Source organism: Nannobrachium achirus (genome assembly GCF_963921795.1).
Source record: "Nannobrachium achirus genome assembly, chromosome: 21".
Lineage (NCBI taxonomy): Eukaryota > Metazoa > Chordata > Actinopteri > Myctophiformes > Myctophidae > Nannobrachium > Nannobrachium achirus.
In genome coordinates this window covers 27,148,694-27,167,958 of record NC_137828.1, presented here as the reverse complement: position 1 = coordinate 27,167,958, position 19,265 = coordinate 27,148,694, and the positions used below count along the sequence as shown (strand labels likewise).

Sequence of the window (19,265 nt, the reverse complement as noted above, 5' to 3'; positions counted from 1 at the left end):
GGTGACAGAGATGAGTGACTAATAGGCTAATTCTCACCTGCAGTCCCTGACCAAGACATATAGACACAGGCCTACTAACACAGCGGTTCTCAACCTTTTCAGGCTGCGACCCTCAAAATGATCATATTTCAGCTGGGGACCCCTACCCTGACAAGCACTGGGAATTATAGGAGTAGGTATTATATCAGTTTGACTCCATCTTTTCCATTGTGAAAATAGCAAATCTTCATGCTCACAACGCAAGATCGGCACAATTTCGGCCCTCAATTTGGGACAATTTGCCAATTTCTTTACCAGAGGTACTAAAAAGACCTTAATCTGTCACAAATGTGCAGATACCATGTATATACTTATACTGTATGTTGGTCTGTATACTGTTGAGTGAGAAAACAATGTTTACATTAGCTAAACATCTGGGGACCCCCCAAAATAATGTGGGGACCCACAGGTTGAGAACCACTGTACTAACACATGACATACTAACATAGACATACTAACATGACATACTAACTGACATACTAACATAGACATACTAACAGACATACTGAGACAGACATACTAACAGACATACTGAGACATACTAACATAGACATACTAACTGCTCGTGACCCTCTAACTACGTGGTTCTCAACCTGTGGGTCAGGGCCCCTTCCCCAAATTATTTTGGGGGGTCCCAAGATGATTAACTTAATGTGCAACATTGTTTTCTCACTCAACAGTAAACAAACGCCGAGGCATTCTGCTATTCTCTGAATAGAATCTGCTATTCAAGCTATGCTAGAACCGTGTTATAAAAAATTTAATGTCTCAACTGTTAGTGCTCGTCAGGGTGGGGGGGTCCCCAGTTAAAATATGATTATTTTGGGGGTTGCGGCCTGGAAAGGTTGAGAACCACTGCTCTAACTGACCAGGCAGACTGAAGGCACTTTTTTCCTTAACACAATGCCTGCCAAGGGTTAAAAAAAAATCTATCTTAGTACTGCCCGGCTTTTTACAAAAAATTAAAATGAAAATTAAAAAAAAATTAAACATTTTTTGAAAAAAAATAAGCTCTCAGAAGATGTCCATTGCCCCCTTGCAGTTGGCAGAAAAATATAATCAACCCCAAGAAAAATCTATTTTTAGATTAACACACACAAACAATTACAGCATGTGGATGGTGGCCATTTTGGCAGCCATCTTGAAGAAGGTGTGCAGAAAGCTGATTACATGAATAACATTTTTATAATTTTTTATCAGCATCACAGGCTGCCCAAAGAGCTGTGAACACATTGCTGTCTCATATATTAGTGAACAGTGCCCCCCAGTGGCCAAAAACGGTAGAACGTACAGTAACGTGTAAGGCGGTAGATAGCTGGGCAAAATAGAACGTTTATAAACGTGTAAGGCGGCAGATGTGTTAAGGGGATAATGCAATCTCCTATATTAATTAGCCCCCGTTGTACTGCAAAATGTGCCTGTTCCTTGATGCATTTAGCGTTTTTTTTTCTTTTTTTTTTCGACAAATCGAATGTTTATGTACACGCAGGAATCCGTGAATCACCAGTCTGCTTTGTTTGAGCAGTAAAACTTGCATAAGAACTTTTTGAAATTTCTTTGGAGAAAATGAATGGGGAAATCACTGCTGGGGCAAGCTACGTCACGGAAAGTCACGTGCCTTGACACCCTGTCTTTTTTTTTTATTGTTTATTTTACTTGGTTTACTGGATATTTTTACGACACCTTTGATGTCTACCTGTCATGTTAAATCCATGTGTAACAACAAACCTCAAAGGACTTATCAAGCAGCAAATGGTGCATTTTGTTATTTATCATTCTTTTGAATAAATTCATCTTCTGTAATAAATTGGACATTGTTGTTAAAAAGAAATATGTTTCTTTCTTTGCGGTGGGGGGGTGGGGTCACTTGTTTGAGCATCTCTTCAAGCCTCCACACATTGAGATTTTACTTATCGGTGAAGGAGACTTTGCATCCAGTAGTTAAACTTTTTAAATTAAAAATATTTTCATATTGATAGGTCATGCATTTTTCAATGAGGTACAAGCTAATATGTCACTGGTTTCTTTACTTCTTTTTATTGTGTGGGTTACTGATCATTTCTGGTAATGCAGTGATGGCTGACCCAGTATTCTGCAAGAGCTACCCCAATATCTGCCTATGGCTGAGCTTAATTGTAATCTTATCCATAGGCAGATATTGCAGGAGCTCTGTCAGAATGGGTTAGTCATTACTTTTTACAGGCTGTCAACCTGCTTACATATGGGCTAGTATGGCAGAAATTGCATGGGACAGTTCTGGCAATTTTGTTGGGGTGATTCCGGGCCGGGATCACCCCAACAAAATTGCCAGAACTGGCCCACGCCGGCCCAATGCTGGTTCAGTTCTGGCAATTTTGTTTGGGTGATTCTGGCCCGGACTCACCCCAACAAAATTGCCAGAACTGGCCCATGCTGGTTCAGTTTCGGCAGCCCGACTCGGCCCGAATCCGGTTGCCGGACTTGGGCCCGATCTGGCATGAATGACGCCCCAGAATCGGCCCAGTTTCGGCAGCCGAGTCCGGCTGCCGAAACTGGGCCGATTCTGGGCCGATTCCAGAATCGGCCCAGAATCGGCCCAGTTTCGGCAGCAGAGTCCGGCTGCCGAAACTGGTCCGATTCTGGGGCGTCATTCATGCCAGATCGGGCCCAAGTCCGGCAACCGGATTCGGCCCAAATACGGTCTTCTCGGCTTGCTGTATGTGGGCCAATTCTGGCCCAAAAGAATTTGGCTACCTGGGATACTCTGGACAGACAGTCAATAGACACGCGCACATGCAGGCAGGCACGCACGCACACACACACACACGCACACACACATTCACAGTGTTGTATGGATTTTCCTGCAGATGTCTTAAATGGTCAGCTTTACTTTAATTGGAGTGTAGTTTCCTCTCTCTCTCTCTCTCTCTCTCTCTCTCTCTCTCTCTCTCTCTCTCTCTCTCTCTCTCTCTCTCTCTCTCTCTCTCTCTCTCCCCCCCCCCCTCCACAGGTGATGGTTGTACACTCTAAACTAAAGTCAATTTATTTAGTTGCACTCATGTTCCATCAAGCAGACATTAATTATGCTTGTATTATGGATTTGTTGTGGAGTATAAAACCAATATCTGATATCCTGTTCCATCACACTGTTCACAGGCCAACTAGCAATGGATCTGGAGGATCTAATGAATACATGGGCAACTGGCCAATGTATTTGTATTCAAGTTCATAAAGTTAACATGAGTATATAATTAAATGTGTTTGAAATTAAATCAAAATGTTACATTTCAGGATTCCAATTAAAAAATAACAAAAACGTATTCAGGATTCCAATTCAAAAGAAGCAAAAAATAGCCGATCTACAAGCTCAAAAGGCATCGCAGCGCAATGCGTTTTTTGTGGATCTGCTATTTTTTGCTTCTTTTGTATGAGATACTAGAATGATAAAGTAGGACATAACAAGATGCTATGTGGCCCTCTGGAGTGAAGGTGGAAATATAGTGGCCCTCGCCATCATCAAAGTTGCCCACCCCTGATCTAATGAGTCTGGAGGATGAAAGTACTTAAATATACACAGGGAGTTCCAGGGGGTCCCCAGCTCAGGGCTGTATTAACCATTGGGCCAGTGGGGCCGTTGCCAGGGGCCCTTGGCTCTTAGGGGCCCTTGGGGGAACTGGGCCACGTGGTCAATAACAATTTACTAAAGTTAAATGTATAGGTTAATTAAAAATCAAATGTGTGGGGCCCTCCTCTGTTGTCTACAGGTGCTTTCTTTGCCTACAGATGATCATCATCGCTTAAAACCTGAGCTGGGTAGTGGGAGTCGGGAGGGAGGGGGGGTTATAGTGGAGGGTCGGGGGGGGGGGGGGGGGGGGGGGCCCTAAAAATGTATAGGCCAGGGGCCCTCACTGGGGTTAATCCGTCCCTGCCCCAGCTAAATGATAGTTAAGAACCAAATGGACCCTTATGGGTATACTCTCAGAGTTCAATTAACATTGATATAATAGACTGGGGTCTCAGAGATAGAAATGCCATTGAATGCGGGGCCCGTAGCCTTATGCATGTCAAACTGGGGATCCTTGAAATTAAAATGGTTGAGAATCACTGCTAGAATCTTCTCTTATGGGGGTCCCTGGCATATCTTTTCAGATGGGGGTCTGCGGGCTAATAAGTGTCAATTTGGGGGTCCTTGACATGAAAAAGTTTGAGAACCAGCGCGCTTGAGGTCTGGGCCCTGGGTACAAGGATTCACTGTGGGCCCCCCATGAATGTTCTTCATAGGGGGAGGGGGTTTAACCCATTTAGACGGGGAACGCATTATTACGCATTATTTTGTGCTTTAACTATTTAAAAATAGCAGATCTACAATCTCACAGTGCGGCACCGAGTGCTATATATACTATATATTCAAAGATTTGTACACATTTTCACGACTTAGCAGATCTGCAAAAGTATAAAATAATTAAGGCCCCTCCACCTTGGGCCCTAGTAACTCAGTCCCACTTTTCCCCCCCCTTGTGACGCCCCTGGGTGCTAGGTTGCTAGGAGACAGATACAACTGGAAATTACGTCATCCCTAAAACATTCTCTCCGTCTGGCTCTGTTATCGGATTTAGAAAAATCCATTTATCTCAGATATGCTTTTCCCAGATTTTATATATATATTAGGGCTGTCAGTCGATTAAAAATGTTAGTCCCATTAATCGCATGATTGTCCATAGTTAATCGCACGATTAATCGCAATTAATCGCATATTTTGTATTTGTTCTAAATCTACCTTAAACAGATATTAATACTCATATCAACATGGAAGTAGACAAATAGCCTACTTGCTTTATGCAAATACAGCATATTTATTATTTGGAATAATAACAAATACTGTCCATAATAGGCCTAACAAACATATAACAACTTGAGAAAATATCTGCTTCCATTAGGACAGATTAATAGTGAAAGGACCACCGCTCATCGAGGTGCTGCATGCCTGAAGGTCTATGACCAAAAGCTTGCACTTTATTTAACTGAAAATAAAGAACATGATTTTGCACACTTTTGAGTGTGCGGAGGCTCCCTTAAATCTTTCATTAGGACAGATTTAAAATAAACTTGGCATTCAATCACTAAACCCCAGCATCCCTATTCTAAGGGGATATTCACCAAAAGTAGCAGATTTACAAGCTCATTACAAGATGCTACAAGAGCTTGTAGATCGGCTATTTTTGTTGAAGAGAGTTGGTGTATAAATATAACTCAAGTAGCCTACAGTGCAACTCAGGGGTGTTTTACAAAGCAAGCATGAGGCATTAGAGGGTCTAAATTGGTTTAACTGAAGTAATATTGATACATTCTAAATATTATCAAAGTATTCTGAGGCACCCTGAACTGGTGTTATTGGGCACCCTAGTTCACTATGAGAAAGCTGTTATGATGTAGAGAGTACTAGAGATACTGATGGCTCGTTGGAGATGTGTGGCACACAAGCCATAGTCAGCCAGGACTGCCGGATTTCAGCCGGAGTTGGGCCATAACAGCCGGAGTTGGGCCATAACAGCCGGAGTTGGGCCATAACAGAGCCGGAGGGATTTTGCTATGTGGGTTCTCTGGCCGTTGTTGCATGCATTTGGTGGACGTGTTGGTGCGGGGGTCTGGCAGGCACTGTATAAAGGACGTAGGCTATTATGTGCTCGTGTACAAGTTGGAGCGCTCCTGTTCTTGGGAGCGTGTGTGTCTGGGGCTTGCGCTGTCTACATATGTGCCGTTTCAACGCTACGGTATTTGATGAGCGACGCCGTCAGCGGTGATATTGTGGTTGTCTGCTGCAAAAATCTCCGCCGTTTTGTCTGTCTCATACAGTGTTATGGGGTCTCATACTATGACTAGCCCTGCTGCTAGCCGCATCACACACTGACTGATTGTTGTCAGCGCATTCGCTTCCTCACTCTCTATACTACGGAGCGCACCGAGGCTCAAACATCAGCTGCGTTAATCGCACGTTAAAAAAAATATCGGCATTAAAGGGATTGTGAGTTAACTAGTTAATAGCGCGCTAAATTCGACAGGTATAATATATATATATGTGTGTGTGTGTGTGTGTGTGTGTGTGTGTGTGTGTGTGTGTGTGTGTGTGTGTGTGTGTGTGTGTGTGTGTGTGTGTGTGTGTGTGTGTGTGTGTGTGTGTGTGTGTGTGTGTGTTTTAATAATAATTGAAGCCATTATGACATGATGTTTTTACCAGTCATAACATTCTTGGTTCTGGTCCTTAAAACATGTATTAAAATGTTAAAACAGAAAGCTCCACTCCAGTGAGCAGTGGCAGGTGTTTTTCTCTCTGTGTTCTGTGCAAAGATAATATACCTAGATTCTTGTAGGTGTCGTAGTTCAGGAACTTTCCCGTCAATCGTAGCCTCTTTTGGAACGCAACAACCACAGTGGTAAATGGAAAATGGTAAAAATGGTGAATTGGAACGATACAAACACGGCAGCAAAGGTGACGATGCTGCGTTCGTCCAGAGGCCAATTAACTCACTTTTCTGAGCCTACTTATTCAAAAATCTACAGATTACAGAAAAACCACTGAGGTCAGGAAACATGAAAAAAGAAAAATGTAAATTTGATGTCATATGTCCTTTAAACTATAATAATAAAAATAAAGTAATTATAGTATCCTAGTAATAAATAAAGTATGTCCACATCCAGGATGTGTCCTCTCACCTCATAGTCCAGATGGTCAAACTATAATAACATTGTCCACATCCAGGATGTGTCCTCTAGGGGTGGGACGATATTGCTATCTCACGGTACGATATCTATCACGATATTAGGCTCTCGATAACAATAATATCACGATATTCGATATATTGCGATATTCGATATATTGCAAGAAATGTCATCAACGATATATCACGATATTTGTAACTGAAAATGAAAAATAACCATAAAAGGCAAAACTCTGGAATTATACATGTATTCCATTAATCTTACAAGATTATTTTAAAAATTGGCTAATAAGTAAATTAATCTTGCCTCCTCAAACAACAAACACTGCAACTTTGTAACCTGCCCACAATTTGTCTGTCCAGCACAACAATGGGTATAGGCCTACTAACTAATCAATCCATAACTAAAAAGCATTTAGTGAAATGTAGCCTAATTGTCAAGAAACACACAGCCTAAAATAAGATTGACACATGTAAAAAATGTGCATGCATGCAAAGTGCCTCCTCTTGTCTTAACAGCAAAAACACTGACTGGAACCTTTAAAATAACCTCTAAAATAGGCTATATTATTTCTCAATAGTGAGAGTGCAAGTAACCAATTTGTTTCATGTTCTTATTGATAATAATACAATAAAATTAGTGCTGTTCGAGTTAACTAAATTAATCGCAATTAACTCACCGTTATGTTAATCGCGATTAATTATTTTAATCGCAATTAATCGCATATTTATATATTATAGCCATTTGGCCTTTGGACACTGTTTCTCAACATTATTATCTCAACTATTATTTGGGGAGGTCTCCAGATGATTAGCTTAGTGTGCAATATTGTTTTCTCACTCAACAGTAAACAATCCAACATACATATACAGGGTATCTGAACATTTATAAAGTGACAATTTAATTATTTTATTAATATCTCTAATTGTCTCACAAGTAATCCATGACTACCGGGAGCTCCGCCCCCACCTCTCCGCCGAGACCTCCGACGAGAATCACAGCCGCACCATTCACTTGAATGGATATACAGCGGATTTTACACATTAAATATTAATTCCGTTTTGGACCCAGAGCTTCGAAATCTCGTCCAATCCGTCAACAAAGGCCTGGATATGCATTGGAAAAATATGTAGACCTTTAAACTTTTAAAACAATACGACAAAGGAATATATAAGGACGCAACAGCAGAATGAGGAAATCGCCTGTCTGCTGGACCTATACAGAGCCGTTTTCACTTTTCACTGATTAGTTTAGAGGCTATTACTCTCCATTACACAAACAACCAACCAGAATAAACTGCTTCAAATGTAGGCTACATGTTTCTTATCATGCCGATTGCTTATAAATCTTATCTATAACATTTGATATCTCTGGCGTGAAATGTTCGCGATTCCTGACAAGTTTAGCTGCCGAGCCGCAGAGGGAGAGGGTGTCGCATCAAATTCTGGGCCCTGGGTACAAGGATTCGCTGTGGGCCCACATGAATGTTCTTCATCGTGGGATTTCAAAAATAGCAAATCTACAAGCTCGCAGCGTGGCACTCAGTGCCGCGCTATGAGCTTGTATATCTGCTATTTTTCAATCGATAAAGTCTAAAATAATTAAGGCCCTTCCACCGTGGGCCCTGGTAAGTCAGTCCCACTTTTCCCCCCCTTGTGACGCCCCTACCCACAGCCTGCAGTCGAAAGCAGAGTTGAAATACAACACTTCGCGTCGCTACCCCTGTTCATTCAGACATTCACAGACGTACATTACATATCAGTTGCTATTTAACATAACAAATAAGGTGTTTGTAGTCATGGGTTATTGTCGTTTAGGCCAATACAGTCCATTCATATTTAAATTGGTTTGAAACGGCTTTCTGTGGTCCAGCAACCATGGACTTATCCTTATTCCTCTGCTGCGACCTTATATATTCCTATGTCGTATTGTTTTAAAAGTGTAAAGGTCTAAATATTTTTTCCAATGCAGATCCAGGCCTTGTTGATGGATTGGAAGAGATTTCGAAGCTCTGGGTCCAAAACGGAATTAATATTCAATGTGTAAAATGTGTGTACAATCCGCCGTATTTCCCATTGAAGTGAATGAAGCCAATAGCGGCGCGCTGTGATAGTGGCGGAGGCAGCTTTTGGAGGGGGCGGAGCCGGTAGTCGTCCATTAACTAAAATGGTCAAACATTGGCTACAATATTGGCTATTTTGGCAACAAGGTCCATCCCTCTTGATATAAAATATAATTAAAGCATAAAGGTGGACACAACAGTAATCAGATGAAGTAAATTAAGTAGATCCGTATACCCATCAGCTGCAGTCTGTTTAATGCAATACCATTATGATTTATTTGGGTTTTTAATTGATTTTGAATAAAAGATTAACATACTTTCGCATAAAGCCAGCATATTTTTCCACTCCCAAGTTAATAGGGCCACGAAAGACTTGAAAGATATCCCTCTAAGTTACATTGTGAACTGATAAAAGCTGATGACTTATTTGCGATTAATCGTGCGATTAACTAGCTAAATCATGCGATTGATCGCGATTAAAATATTTAATCGTTGGACAGCACTAAATAAAATACAATGAAGTTAAATCCATATCAGTGGTGAGGATGTATGAATAAATACAATAACATGAGGGAGATCGAGGCAAAGGGGGAACAACATTGTGTTTGAGTGTGCGTGTGTGTCTGTATCACTTCCATTCATTATATTAACGTGGGTGTGTATATTGTGCATGTGTGTATTGTAATGGTGGATGCATGTGTACAGTACAGTAGCCTATGTGTGTGTCCACTGACTAAACACAAACAGAGTTGTGTTGCTCAAATTAACCTCACCTTGATGTAATTTGAAAATAAGATGCAATGTCTACTCTACTCCTTCCTCTCCATTCCTCCTCTCTGCCCCTCTGATGGTCAGAGAGCGCAGCTGACAGTCTGCGTCTGGACTCTGGTCTGACTCTGAACAACAACGTAACTTTCACACTCTCTTCCTCACATGTGCATAATACTGCCACTACTGTCTAATTTATCTCACTAGCGCCCCCACTACAAACAGTGCAGGCGGCTGGCGGTAATGCACCATAGTACTGCACCATACAGTAGGTTAAATGGGAAATCCCTGGTGTTATGAAAAGTCGATATTTACAATTTATCGATAATTATCGCGGGAGGTAATACCGCGATATATCGCCATATCGATATTTCGTCCCAGGCCTAGTGTCCTCTCACCTCATAGTCCAGGTCCAGGTGGTCAAACTCTCCGTTGGTCCTGAAGTGCTGTGTGTGTCTGTCCAGGGTGAAGTTGACGTTGCGTCGGTAGCGTTCGATCACCACTGAGTGCCAGTGGTGGTCGTCCAACAGGCTGCCTGTGGTCACAGAGGTGTGACCCAGAATGGAGCCATACTGGTTGCTGCCTGTTGATGACCAGCACAACACCACCAATGAGAAGAGGATGACCAGCACAACACCACCAATGAGAAGAGGATGACCAGCACAACACCACCAATGAGAAGAGGATGACCAGCACAACACCACCAATGAGAAGAGGATGACCAGCACAACACCACCAATGAGAAGAGGATGACCAGCACAACACCACCAATGAGAAGAGGATGACCAGCACAACACCACCAATGAGAAGTTGATGACCAGCACAACATCACCAATGAGAAGAGGATGACCAGCACAACACCACCAATGAAAAGAGGATGACCAGCACAACACCACCAATGAGAAGTTGATGACCAGCACAACACCACCAATGAGAAGAGGATGACCAGCACAACACCACCAATGACTGTTGATGACCAGCATAACACCACCAATGAGGAGTACAAGGAGAAGAAGAAGGTGTGTGAGTGCGTTTGTGTGTGTGCGTCTCACCCAGGTTGATCTGCAGCAGTAGTCTGGCCTTGTGGAGCTCCAGGGTGATGTAGTCTCCCTGCTGACCTTCACCATGAAGGATCACACCCTCGCTCTCTGACGTCTTGAACTTCAGTGAAATCACGTCCTTGATGATCTTCATCTTCTTCACCTGAGCAAAGGTTTTTCAAAGGTCACGCATCTCGGAACTCCACGGGGATCGCCGAGATGTGGAGAGATGTTCACGGCTTTTAGATGTTCCGGACTCCACTTAAGGCTGTGGTTTAATTAAAGCTCAAGGGGTTTTTTAGAAGAGCGTTCCACATTTGCACACGTAAGTTGCTTTGGATAAAAGACTCATGTCTACGATGTAATGCAACGTGCTGATACGGACGTGGTGTAATAGCATGCTACCATGTGCAAATGAATGAATATGTGCTTTTAAATCATAAACTTAAAGAGGTGGTGCCTTAGTGTTGTACTTTTTCTGTTTTGTATGTGTCTATGGAGTTAACATAACTCTAATAGACCCCTGGGCGTGGTTATAAATAATATGCAAATATGTCTTCCCTGTGTATATGTCTTCCCCGCTTTAGTGACATATTAAAATCATCCCCTCCCCTTTTTATCATGGGACAGCTGTGAGCGAGGCTAACTTCGGGTGGGAGGTGCTAAGGTGAAATCCAGGTATACTTAACCGACTCCCTAATCGAGAGATAAGCGACCGTCAGGTCGCATACTCAAACTTTAGAAGGCAATGGTAGGCAAACAGGAGGGAATATGGGAAATGGGACAGATCCATGTTGATGACATGACTTTAGAGATACTGTGTACCGCTTTGTGTGATTTTAGGGCAAAATCTGTAGGAGCAGTGTCCAAACATTTGTTTTGCAAAAATCGGCCTGATGGTGGCGCTAGATGGGACAGATGCATGTTGATGACATGATTTTAGATATACTGTGTTTCGCTTTGTGTGATTTTTTGGCCTCATGGTGGCGCTAGAGGAGGGCCATGTGAGAATTGAGATGGAAGATGAGGTGGAGGTTGTGGTTTGGCAGCCAAAATAAGGAGTGTGTGTGTGTGTGTGTGTGTGCAAAGTTTGGCATGGATCGGGGCAACGGTGGCGGAGATATGAGTAGGGCAAAAGTGTGACGTGACGGACAGACTGACTGACAGACAGCCGGTGGAGGTTTTGACAGTAACTGCGACCTGACAATCGCAATGAACGGGTGGGTGTGGCCACATAAAAACATAATTTGAACACACTTTCTGTGCACTTTTTTTTAAGAATCTTCCTCCGTATGATCATAATACCTGATGATCATGTTTTTTTTTTCTTTTTTTTTTGGGGGGGGGGGGGGGGGGGGGAGATCATGGCACCTTGTCTTTAATTTGCTATAGATAGATGTTAAATGGGCTTTTAAATGATACAATTTAGTGTAAGACTATGAATAGATGCTAAATGTTTCATGTTGGATCTATGTGATCTGAAATTACCTCTTATCTTCCTACTTATTTCTGTACATGCCTCTGTTCTGATGATCTCAGTAAGAGCGTATGTGGGTCTCAGGAAATAATTAGACGGTTTCCTGTCTCATAATTGGAAAATGAAACAAGACGTTTGTCAAAAATAGCGACAGCTGTACCTTGAAACGATACGAGATCACTCCCTGGCCATCAAAGTTGATCACGTCAGACCCTGAGAATGAGAGCGAGAGAGAGAGAGGAGAGAGAAGAGAAGAGAAATTATTGACCCCGCTTTGATTGATTGATTGATTGAAGACTTTATTAGAAGTTTTGCATAGGAAAAGGTTACAGTTTCATGACGGTACAGTTCACTGGTACAAGGTCTACTAAAAGGAGATCCATGAAAAGACTAAGCTTTATTTCCACTGGAAACCATTGAAGTATCTCATATAACATTGAATGACAGACAAATAGAACACAGTACTATGCAGTAGATATGTAAAGAAAAACAAAAAAGAAGACAGTAAGTCTAAAACAAACAGTATATACAAAGAAGGGGCAGGGGAGGGTAGGGTTGGGCTAGGTTCATTTTTTTACCAGTTGCGAACGGCTGCTGCCTGTAAGTGGTTTTTCAGGGGCAATTTTAAAGGATGCTAGTGATCCACACTCCTTTATGGCCTTCGGTAAGGCTTTCCACATTTTGGTGGTATAGCAGAAAAAAGAGTTTGACCCTTTGTTGGTTTTGACTCTTAACTGGTGAGTAGCGGTGAGGTGAGTCTGATAGGAAGGTTAAGCAGGACCCTAATTAGTTTATTTTGGGCATTAAAGATGCCTGGCCTCTCCTGTCAAAGAAAGAGAGGGAGTGAGAGAGAGAGAGAGAGAGAGAGAGAGAGAGAGAGAGAGAGAGAGAGAGAGAGAGAGGGAGGAGAAAGAGTGTGTGCATGCGTTTGAGTGTGTGTAGTGTTATGAAGACTATTTCCCTGTCACCGACTTATGAATCGCGGTTAGTGTGTTTTATCACAGCTTGAAACAAGATATGAGGAACAAGACAGAGAAGAGAAATGAAAGTGAGAGCGAGAGACAGAGAGAGAGAGAGAGAGAGAGAGAGAGAGAGAGAGAGAGAGGAGAGAGAGAGAGGACAGCTGTGAAGAAACACAGCCAAGGTCACCCCAGCTTCCTCAGAGGAGAGGCCATCATCCCAGCTGTTCTCCGTGAGAGGCAGGAAGTCACAGTTTGAGGTGGATTAGCTAATAATACATTTTCATAATGAGATGAGAACGGCCATTCAACCCTGTCCTCACAGCCACAGGAGCCGTGATCTGCCCTGTCACAGAGACAGAGGTGGGCACCAGTGTTGGCTGAATGCCCAGATGCAAGGGCGTGTCACAGGGGGGGGTGGGTGGAGTGGGACTGAGTTACCAGGGCGCAAGGAACGTCATTTTTTACAGTGTAGCCCAGGCACGTTCACAAATAGACATCAAAGGGGGCTTGAGCCCCTGCCCTTTATCCTCTGTTAGAAAATGCACTCTCCAGACCATGAATGCATTAATGCAAGTAAAGAAAATAGCTGACCTACAATCTCACGTTGTGAGCTTGGAGGTCTGCCATTTTCAATAATTTCACCAAAAGGCCTGTTTAGATATTGCAGCCCCTGCCCCTCTAACATTCTCTGCACGTCCCTGGTGTAGCCTACTCTATAACGTCGGCTGTGAAGCTTGCGGAGCTGCTGCTGTACACAGCTAAAGCAGAAGCACTGTCTTCTGCAGTTTGGATCAAAGGATTTACATGCTTTTATGTGATTTATAGGGGAGCATTTAGCAACACGGTGCACATTGGACATGTAGCCCGTTTTGTTGTAAGAACGTGGGAGGCGGGCTTGCAAAACAGACTGTTTTGGGCACTCTAGCCCGGACACAGCACGGGGAGACTTGTCCGTTCATGCAGTGAGCTTGAGTAACAACTTAACTAGGAAAGCTGACGCCTCATTATCAAAACATGAACATTCTCGTGAATATACAGCCAGACTTTAGAATGGCTCTGTTTAGACAACATGTTGGCTGCGTCTAAACAAGGCAGCGCGTCGCGTGTGTGATGTCATCGCGCATATGCAGGCATCGATAGCAGAATCGTTAAGGACTTTGGCTAACGATTCCATGGAATCGATCCACGGGGAACCGGTTCTCAACAAGAACCGGTTCTTGATACCCATCCCTAAAGATGAGTGTTAAAATGTTTCCATTTTCGTTTTAGAGATTTTAATGATTTTCGATTTCAGTGGGTGGGGGCATGCGTACAAGTGGTTAAATATGTATTTTCTGTCTCTCTCTCTCTCTCTCTCTCTCTCTCTCTCTCTCTCTCTCTCTCTCAACCAATTTAATCGTTTAATGTCTTCTTCATCAACTACAAGTGATTTTCTGTTGATGCTGTCAATGAGCAACACCTCTAATATCACAGACACATGCACGCACGCACGCACGCACGCACGCACGCACGCACGCACGCACGCACGCACGCACGCACGCACGCACGCACGCACGCACGCACACACACACACACACACACCACACACACACACACACACACACACACACACACACACACCCACACACACACACACACACACACACACACACACACAGAAATGCATACTTGCATCATGCACACAGACACAGCCTGGCACACCATGAAGTAGTTCTATGTAGATGAATAATGTAATTATCATACATTTACATAACCCACTTGCTAATTGGATTTATGGGAATATAACATTCATATTCATCCACCACATCCTCCTATGCTCCTCCACATATCCTGTTTTTTTATGAGTTATTTACACAACTAAGAAGTTGAACTAATACCCTTTTTATAAACCCCTGCCTCCTACTCATACATTTACACTGTTGTATGGTTTAAGCCAGTGGTTCTCAACCTTTTCAGGCCGCGACCCCCAAACTAATCATATTTAACTGGGAACCCCCCCACCCTGGGGACCCCCCCACCCTGACGAGCACTAAGAATTGTAAGAGTTGAGGCATTACATTTTGTACCAGTAAGACAAGACTCCTTAATCGGGAGATAAGCGACTGAATAGATGCTAAATGTTTCATGTTGGATCTATGTGATCTGAAATGACCTCTTATCTTCCTACTTATTTCTGTACATGCCTCTGTTCTGATGATCTCAGTAAGAGCGTATGTGGGTCTCAGGAAATAATTAGACGGTTTCCTGTCTCATAATTGAAAAATGAAACGAGACGTTTGTCAAAAATAGCGACAGCTGTAGCTGTACCTTGAATTTTGTACCAGTAAGACAAGACTCCTTAATCGGGAGATAAGCAACCGTCACGTTGCATACACAAACTTTAGAAGGCAGTCGTAGCCAATCAGGAGGGAATATTGGAAATGGGACAGATCCATGTTGATGACATGACTTTAGAGATACTGTGTACAGCTTTGCGTGATTTCGCATTATACCCTGGAGATCCACAGGCATCAAACCAAGGCCCCAACTCACCAAGGCCCTGCTTGGCATTACTAATTAACGTTTTCTTTATGCCCATCTCGCGACCTAGGTCACCCTGAGGTCGCAAGTCACCCTGAGGTGTCTTACTATTATACATAGAAATGGTAAAGAGTAGTTAATTAGTGTGTTCGCCATCTGGCGAAGACTGTCTGTCAAATTGGCTTGGCAGAAGTCATCATGGGTTTGGATACAGTGAACAGAATAGCTTTCATGCTTTCAAATATCTATCTCTCTCTCTCTCTCTCTCTCTCTCTCTCTCTCTCTCTCTCTCTCTTTTTATTATCTGTTTCTTTACTTTCATCAGAAGTCTGATCTTGGAAAAAATATAAAGTTAAAAGTTGCAACGTTTTATAAAAGCAATGACTCATGTCAGGCAATGGTATATAGTGAGTATATCTCAGCCTGGGGTTTGACAATGAGCCTTAGCTGAAATACTATGATCACAATGTAGAGTAACACAGCCTAGCAAGAGTTATTACTTAAGCATACAGTACATGCATACACACAGCTGTGGTCAAAGACAAACACGCACGCACGCACGCACGCACGCACGCACGCACGCACACTCAGAAAAACATAGGTTCTATCGAAATTGGAAAATTGCTTTCTGAATGAAAACATGAAATGAAAGATGCTGCTGCGTGTCATGACACCAGTAATTTATCCAGAGCCTTAATTGAAAATTGTTATCAAAATCAATTTGGAGGCCCTTTAATATGTCAATTTACTGGAAAACATTTATTAGAGAGAGAGAGAGAGAGAGAGAGAGAGAGAGAGAGAGAGAGAGTAGAGATGCAATGTATGGCTCTTTTAAAGGTGATACACCATGCATTTAAAAAGTATTTATGTCATATTGTTTATGTCCCACAAAAACGTTTTTTCAAAAGGTTTGAGGCTAAATTACCACTGAATAGAGAGCTTCTCTCATTTTTGAATGGCTCTCAGAGTCCTACCACCTTTGGCCTGAACTGGCAAATCTGGACAGCCTGTTTTGAGAACCCGTGGGATGCTTTTATCCTCTGCCTTCCCAAAACCAGAGAAAGACACAACGGTCAGAAATGGGACTTTGTGAGGATAGAAGGTGCTAGTGGGACCCCAAAAAAAGGTTTTTAAAATAGGAAAATTGAAATGTCATGGTGTATCACCTTTAACACATGCTAAGGTTTATAACATTTCTAGCTGTTGCTGCTGCCGCCGTTCACCCACGCTTTATTTTGAAGAGCCTCGGAAGCTTCGTGCGTGTGCACGTGGGTGTCCACTGACGATTGAGGAAGAAAATCCATTTGTTTACAACGCTCGCAAAACTAAAATCCAAACCGCGGCCGACATCGCGGTAAAGTGTCGCCGTGAAAACAATCAGATCTCTACTTCCCTGGAGTTCTTTCACCTCATTCATAGATAAAGCCCTTTTTATGTTTGAGCCTAGAATGGAAATCAATGCAACCAGCTCGTGCCATTTTCTCTCTCTCTCTCTGAGCTACGGGGTGACGTATGGAACTACGGTCATTCACAGAGGCATGCAGCTGCACGTAGAGCTGTACCAGTTAACCCCTTGTTGTCTCGTTCAGGAACGAGACAACTCCTTTTGGCAGGGTGACCCCTAGTGGCCTTAACTCGTTTGGCACCCAAGTTGTTAAGTGCCAGAGCCATGGATCTGGCTCACTTAAAAAGAGCGGTTCAAAAGACTGGCTCATTTGGCTCATTTGGCTCATTGTATATTTATATATTTTTAAGAAGCATTCATTGAAACATGAATCCAAATGGTGGCAACCACACATTCCTCTGCTGACAGTTGAGATCACAATGTTGTATTTACCCTTTTTATAAAACATGTGTGTGTAAATTAAGCTACCTTGACTTGTGTTATTCATGCAACACCTCAAAAAAACCAAGCAGGCAACAATGACATCGCTCCTCCCCTTGTTCTCTCTCTCCTCTCTCTCTCTCTCTCTCTCTCCTCTCTCTCTCTCTCTCTCTCTCTCTCTCTCTCTCTCTCTCTCACTATAACTGTATTCAGTCAGTGCTCAGAGGAGTAGCAAGGTTAAGCTTTTGTGTTGAACCCCCCCTCCCCCTCAAATGAAACGGCTCCGCACTGCGCGAACCGGATCCCATCGTTCACTTCAAAGAGCCGTTCAAAAGATTCGACTCGTTCGCGAACGTCACATCTCTAAGAGAGAGAGAGAGAGAGAGAGATAGAGAGATAGAGAGACAGACAGCATATGCATCAGTGTGCAGATTACGGTTAGAGAGAGAGTGTGTGTGTGTGTGTGTGTGTGTGTGTGTGTGTGTGTGTGTGTGTGTGTGTGTGTGAGTGAGTGAGTGAGTGAGTGAGTGAGTGAGTGAGTGAGGTGAGGTGAAGCGAGCGAGCGAGCGAGGCGAGCGAGCGTGCGTGCGTGCGTGCGTGCGTGCGTGCGTGCGTGTGTGTGTGCGTGCACACTCACAGTATTCACACCCATAGAGCTCTATTCTCAGGCCGATGCGTCCCTCCTCACTCCAGTCCAGAGGAATCAGCCTCAGGAAGCGAGACACCATGTGAGGCTGGAGCTCATGATGAACAGAGCTCTCTGAGTTGGAGTTCCCTGAGAAGGCCTTTGGGGAGAGACACATGCACATACACACACACACACACACACACACACACACACACACACACACACACACACACACACACACACACACACACACACACACACACACACACACAGAAACACATTTTGAGTATTATACCTCCATTTCACATGGAATTTGATCTGATCTAATTCGAACCCAGTCGACCTTCTAGCTGTGAGGTGAGTAATCTCCACGATTGACCATTGCCATCTCCGTCCTTGCTGGTCTGGTCTCCTGGCGTGCTGCACTAAACCCCCTGAAAATGATCCAGAACGTTGCAGCGCACGGTCTGGTGTTCAACCTCCATACATTTTAAAGACCCAGTGAAATGGCTATTTTAGCTGGGTCATGTATGGCACTTCTGTGACCACGAGAGCGAAGGTCCGTTTCTCAATGGATTTGTCATCTAGGAGGGTTTTTAAAAACATTTGGCCGGGGTGTATTTCTCAAAATGGTGGGGAAAATGTTTGACAGCTAGGGTAATTTTCAGTCTCATTCACTTACTATACACTACACTATAAAGGAAAAAATGACTCCCAAAACATCTGCTTTAAGTGGGATGTGAGGGGTCAAACTAGGGTTTTTTTGGCATCTAGTTTTAGGAATGCCCATATGATTACCACGGATAAGCTCTAAAAGTGTGAAAAACGTATTTTTCATTAATATCTTTCACTAACGCAAAACATGTGATAACCTACGAGTCAATCCAGGATATTATTATGATACAGCCCTACAGCCCGTCTGGTGCTCTTATCAGCTACTGTAACTTATCAGCTGTCCCTCCCTTCCCTTTGACACCCTGGCCAATGCTCCAAGCATCCTAGAGACTCTCTCTGACTTCAAAGCTTTAGAATGACCTCCCCCTCAGTCAGGACTGCAGACTCGCTCCCCCATTTTCCACCACAGAACGTTCCCTCCAGAATAAGTGGGGGTTTAAGTGTTTCTTTTATTTATTTCAACTCAGAATAACCACACATGCTTAGAATGACCATACCATTTATTGCTTAATGATATAGCCTAACCATTTATGCAATGATATTGCATCTTAGTTTGGCGATGTAGCTCTGCTG

At 43.1% G+C, this 19,265-nt stretch overlaps 1 protein-coding gene across 1 annotated transcript in view; it reads right to left on the bottom strand.

The window, feature by feature from the left end:
- LOC308306664 (contactin-associated protein-like 2) overlaps positions 1–19,265 on the bottom strand; it is a gene marked incomplete at both ends in the record, with an annotated part of 459,572 nt that overhangs the window by 236,581 nt on the left and 203,726 nt on the right. Inside the window, 4 exon segments of the mRNA XM_080751705.1 lie at positions 9,964–10,148; positions 10,618–10,768; positions 12,243–12,295; positions 18,027–18,174. Coding sequence (XP_080607831.1) covers positions 9,964–10,148; positions 10,618–10,768; positions 12,243–12,295; positions 18,027–18,174 — 537 coding nt within the window.